The sequence below is a fragment of the Camelina sativa genome, chromosome 12 (genome assembly GCF_000633955.1).
Source record: "Camelina sativa cultivar DH55 chromosome 12, Cs, whole genome shotgun sequence".
Taxonomy (NCBI): Eukaryota; Viridiplantae; Streptophyta; class Magnoliopsida; order Brassicales; family Brassicaceae; genus Camelina; species Camelina sativa.
In genome coordinates this window covers 24,036,174-24,042,521 of record NC_025696.1, presented here as the reverse complement: position 1 = coordinate 24,042,521, position 6,348 = coordinate 24,036,174, and the positions used below count along the sequence as shown (strand labels likewise).

General features: G+C 34.2%; 1 protein-coding gene across 1 annotated transcript; it reads left to right on the top strand.

Moving 5' to 3' along the window:
- On the top strand, window positions 1,610–4,268 carry LOC104732549 (cytochrome b561 and DOMON domain-containing protein At5g35735). Its single transcript, XM_010452111.2, has 2 exons — window positions 1,610–2,305; window positions 3,457–4,268. Exons 1-2 carry the CDS (start codon window positions 1,679–1,681, stop codon window positions 4,042–4,044), a joined length of 1,215 nt encoding a protein of 404 aa, XP_010450413.1. The 5' UTR covers window positions 1,610–1,678; the 3' UTR covers window positions 4,045–4,268.

Genomic DNA, 6,348 nt, shown 5'->3' with positions numbered 1-6,348 from the left:
GGGTGGGATCATAATTTTCATGGCCACGATGTTTTGGCGTCATTTTGACAGCGTCGTTTCATTCACTCCGACTTTAGTCCTCCATACGAAAGTGCTTTCCATCTTCCTTGGGAGCTAAATCTTCTTCTCCTCTTTATCATTTTGTGTAAATGTCTTCTTTTTTTTTTTTTTTCTCTCTCGATTTTAGTCACGAAAGTCTTTTGAAAAATATTTCATAATTAACTTAAAAGGAAAAAAAAAAAAAAAAAAAAAAANCCATAGGTTTAGATTTTTTTGGGGGATAAGATTGGTCGTGTTTGCCCTTGATTTGTGATTCACGTTCCCGCAAATCTGAAGCCCCCGGGACAAAAGGATTTGCTATGAATGAGACCGACTACATTAACAGGGCCATGATAATCTTCGGATGACAACATGCATGTATGGTATCCTTCCAAATATTATTCTTCAACGTTCAAATCAAACTATAACCACATGATTAACTAAAACATATTATTGAAAAACACTTCCACTATATTTCAAATACAGTTAAAACTTTTAATAAAATAAAATAATTTATTATGTATATAAACAAAATTATTCATAAAATAAAACAACATAAAAATACTTGTGCATAGCGTGAGTTCTTACATAATTCAAATAAAAAAGAGTTATTCATAGACTCATCACTAATTTTATTTTTCAAATATATATGTTAAAAGGAATTAAAGACCACATGTGGAGTATTGCGAGACATTTGACTATCAGTTTCTCCAAATTTATGTGCAATCTTTCGTTTTATATTATAGAAATTTAAAAAAAAAAAAAAATCACAATATGAAATGTTGTCAGATTTTACTTAATTTACCCTGCACAAAACCACCATACATGGACCCGTGAATGTGAATTTGACGATGACTTTTAACGAATCTACTACCTAATCCACCATAATTATATTAAAAATGTTTGAACGTTTTCTCTTTTGTGTTCCATTTGTCTTTGAGAATTGACCTCGTCAACTTTTCTTTGTCTTTTTATAACCTTCAATATATGTCATACACTGACGATTAGAAGAATGTGTTGTACGTATAAGAAGATTTCTTAATGCATATACAACATTCCACTATTATTAGTGCATAATAACAAATATTAGTGAGTCAATTTCGTATGGTACGCTATTTAAAATCACTTTCTTCATTTGTAAATAGTAAGAGAGTTTTTAAAGTAACAACAATCGGATTTGTTTTTAATATTTTAGAAACTCTTACAATACCAAGTGAGCCGCCCTATATATGTTGTTTGAAATATTCACCTCAACTTATCGAACGTCCCAACTGACTAAAACCTTAAATTGGTTGCAATATGTAAAACGTTGATCGGTTATACTTAATTATTCTATAACGTGGTGACTTTTGTTTTCGAGAAAAAATGGGGATTTGTTTCTAAAAACTATTCATATGTTATTGGAAAAGAATAAATAAACGAAACCCCTTAATTTAACAAATTAATATGAGTGTTATGGTTACGTCATATGTGAAAAAGGTAAAGGTACGATATGGGCAAAATATAGTCAACAAAGAACAGCTTCCGACTTGCGTAGCCTTTAAAAAGACATCCGCGTTTGCGTTAAATCTATAAATATCTTGAAAAATAACCCATAACTCTCAAATCTCACCCAACTTGCAAAACAGAACACAAAGACATGGATCGAACACAACAATCTCCAAAGGTCACTCTGTTTTCCGTGTTGGCAACACTTCTTGTCTTGACCGTGAACGGTCAGTCCGGTTGTGACACCCACAGGTTCGAAAATAACCTTGCCTTCACCGCTTGCTCTCCCCTCCAAGCCTTAGGCTCTTTTCTCCACTGGACCTACAACGAGGCAAACGGCACCGTTTCGATCGCCTTTCGCCACCCTGGAACCTCTTCTTCTTCTTGGATTTCTTGGGGACTTAACCCAAGTGGGACACAGATGTCAGGGACGCAAGCTCTTGTAGCCTTCACCAACTCAAGTGGCCAGTTCCAGGCATATACCTCTCCCGTGAATTCCTACTCCACGCAGCTCCAACGTGGAACCCTTAGCTTCGGTGTGAGCCGCGTCTCAGCGACTCTAGTCAATGGCGAGGCTACGATATTCGCAACTCTTGAGTTGCCGACGAATTTGATCACAGCCAACCAGCTTTGGCAGGTCGGACCTGTTGTTAATGGTGTTCCTGCGAAGCATCAGACGACAGGAGACAATATGAGATCGATGGGTAGGGTTGATTTCCGGACAGGTCAGGCAACAGCTGGTGGTGGAGGTTCTGGTGATAGGCTGACCAAGAGAAATGTAAGTCCAATTCTCTATCAAAGATGATACTACTTTGGAAAATTTTAAAATGACCACAAATTTAGGTTTATGCAAAGTTACTAAATTCATATGAAACCATTTTTTATTATTTTTATTGAACCTAAAATTTGTGTTAATTTTGAAGATTAAAAAGTTTTAACGATATTTTTAAAATAAAAAAATAATAGCATTTTGGGGGAGTCTCCAATAGATTTTTTTTTAAATATCTAAGCTTCTAATAGTAGCAAGTAGCCAAGAAAAATGTTGCATAATAATTTTGATAAAAATATTGACGTCTGGATGACAAACTTAGTTTTATTATTAGATGTTATTTTGCTTCAATAAGATAAACAGATATTGACGTCTTTTGTCAACATATTGAAAATGAAATGATGGCGTTTTAAAGCCAGTCATTCAATTATTTTTTGTTAATTAATACTTTAATAGAAGCACCTATAGTTTATCTTTGTAATTATATGGTTGATTTTTTCTATCTAGAAATAATAAATGATATTCTTTTCGTTTCAAAATATAGGATGTTTTAGAGAAGTTTTTTGTTTCATAATATATGATCTTTTCAAGTTTCTATGCAACTTTTAGATTAATTTAATTTTTTATATTATGCAGTATTATTTTTGATTGGTTGAACTTGTTAAAAGTAAATACTTCTTAATCTGTACGTTTTAGTTAAAACATATTTTGAAACGGAGGGAATAATATTTAAGTTTCTTGTAATCAAATATCAACGGCGCAATTGTTAAGTATTTTTCTTTGAAAAAGATAGTGGACTTCTCTGTCACGGTTTCACTTTCACCAAACTCACAAAAAATGTCTCCACTTCCATAATCAAAACAAATATTTGAAAAGTCTTTTTTTTTCTTTGTAGAAATTCATGAAAATTCGTTTACGCGTAAAACCATTAAATATTCTGAGCTAATTCATTTGACCAACTTTTAGAAAGAAAAAAAATGAAAATGATTTTCTATATAAGCTTGAAAAATATGTCTTTTCCAATATCAAAATATGAAAGTCTTATTGCTTGTTCTTAATTTTCAATTAGCCCGGCTTAACTTTTATATTATTTGTTGGAATATAAAAATTTTTATTCTGTGGAAAATAACCTAAACATTCTAAACTTATGAAAAAAACAGACTCACGGAATACTAAATGCGGTGAGCTGGGGAGTACTAATGCCATTGGGAGCAATGATGGCTCGGTACATGAAAGTCTTCGCCGATCCAACATGGTTCTATCTCCATATCGCCTTCCAAGTCTCCGGTTACGCCATCGGTGTAGCTGGTTGGGCTACAGGAATAAAGCTTGGCAATGACTCACCAGGCACATCTTACTCAACCCATCGTAACCTTGGAATAGCACTCTTCACATTCGCAACACTTCAAGTATTTGCTCTGCTTCTAAGGCCAAAGCCAGACCACAAATACCGAACGTACTGGAACGTGTACCATCACACCGTCGGATACACTACCATCGTCCTCTCCATTGTCAACATTTTTAAGGGATTCGACATTTTGGACCCGGCTGATAAATGGCGTTGGGCTTATATTGGAATCCTCATCTTTCTTGGTGCTTGTGTCCTTATTCTTGAGCCACTCACTTGGTTCATCGTTCTTCGTCGTAAGAACCGTGGAGGTAACACGGTTGCTGTACCGACTTCAAACAAGTACTCCAACGGCGTCAATGGTACCACCACCACAGGACCACATCACCAGGACGCATAGTTTCACTTCTTGTTACTACACTTCTTCTGGTTTGTTCTACTTCTACGCAATTTTGGATTCTTTTTCTTTTATTTGATATTTCATAGGCTCATGTATGTATGTACGTATACGATTTTATTCATTGTGTTATAGATATATCAATTTATGGAGTCATTAGTCTTTTATATGCGTAAACACGCATTTTCCGGGGTTTTCTCTTCTAATATAGTAAAAACTTTAGACTCTGTTCTACATTTCTCTTTTTTTATAAATTCTTTTTCAATTTTTTTTTTTAAACGATGAATGTTCACGAAAAAGACATAAATCTAGTATTGAAGTATTTTTTTGAAGGTTCATGACTTAACATTAACTTCATAACATACTTGTGTTGGTTAGTCCAATCAATTTTCCTTAATCTCACGCCGTTGGGTGCCATTCTATATCTTTGGGCATTACACTGCGTTTAACGCTTGTAGTAGTACGAGTTCCTTCCTAGGCAAGAGATGAGACCATCTCCACTCCAGCAACTCTCTTAAATTACTCAATTATTAAATTAATCATATAATTAATATTAAAATAATTAAAGCAATTCAATTAGAACTTAAACAAAATCATACATCCACTAGAGTATCCCAAAGAAGGTTGTTCAATCATTTAAATAATAAATTTTTAAATTTTTGTTGATTAATTATCAAATTTTAATAATCTAAAATAATAAAACAATTATTTAAATTATTATGTGACATAAAATAGAAAACAATAAAATTTTACAAAATTCAGAATATTAAACATATTTTACAAAAATGGGTGAGGTTAAGCAATCTCAGTTTTGATATAGAAGTTTTGATTTCGTTTTAAAACTGTGTTGGAAAATCAAATCTAGTTAACTGACCACCAGTTTCAACTAGACACCATGTTATCGTTTACAGCTTTAAATCCCTCTTTTTTTTTTTTTTTTTTTTTTTTTTTTTTTTTTTNACGATCAAACTCCATATATTAAGTTATTGGTAATGACTCTCTTCGAGAGAGAGCCAATTAGGTACCGATAAGCTTACATGAGAAAAACAGAAACCTCGTGTTCTTGCACATTTCGCAAGTTTGGGATATATCTAATACTAAAATTAGCAAATCTATCTCTAAAATGAATAAAATCCTTCAATTCTGATGAAAAGGTCGGCCAATCCTCGATATTAGACGTCATCCTTAGGAGGTCTGAACAATCCGTAGCAAAAAGAGCTTTATCCAAGTCCAACGCTAATAAGCACTCCATAGCCCAAATAAGGGTATCTAACTCTGCATGTAATGGGGATAAGCTTCTGCACGATCCTTTTAGCCCCATGTGCAGGATTCTATCACCGATAGACGCAATCCAGCCATGTCCACTCCTATCCACCTCTGTATGCCAAGAACCATCTATAAAGCATACAAAAGATTCTTGAAGAATTGGGATCGAAGGTATGCATGCTTCTACTACCGCTGGTGCTAAGTCTCTGTTATTTGCTCTCATAGAGTCTAAACAACCAAAATAACCTCAGAACTTCTCTAGATATCCCCAAAGATATTAAGATCATACAAGCTAATAGAAAGAATCGTAGGAGCATCAATGGATAGTGGATACTATCACATAAACTTCAAGACATCTCTTAATGCAGACAGACTACTTTGACAACTTCAGTCATTAGTATATTACAAACTCCACTTATTCTACGTCCTACACCTATAAATGAATAAAACTTTCTTCAGGTAAGAAGAACACCATTTTCCCCAGCTAAGACAAAGTAGACAAAATCAATGACTCATTCAATCCAGGACACCTAAATTAAAGACATGCAACTCTTCCATGGTTCAATGTAGATACCCCTACACGACATCTTCAGATTCAGAAGTATCAAGTTGCAAACTTCAGCCACCATAAGCTATATAAACAAATCCCACTTTTTCATAACTCCACTATAAAAAAGCAGAGATATCTTCCACGGTTCATCACCATCCCATTTATGGATGGCTTGTCGCAAAAACTTGTTGGCTGCAGGGTTAAAAGTTGATCAGTTTAACAAATAAAGTCCAATGTTCATAATATCCAGATTTATCATGTTAGAGATATCAATATTATTTCTTCAATTCTAGCCAACTCAGTAGAGATACAATGTCCTACTTTCAGTCTTAGGCGGCTAGCTACAATACTTGCGTCTTAGAACTAAGTTTCGAATGTGATGAAGCATATTAAAACAAACTTTTTACCAGCAAAAACCAGTGCTCACCTCAGGAGAAACCATAGGTGCATTGAGTGCAGTAGCAGCAAGCTCTCGTCCTCCATTCAGAGCT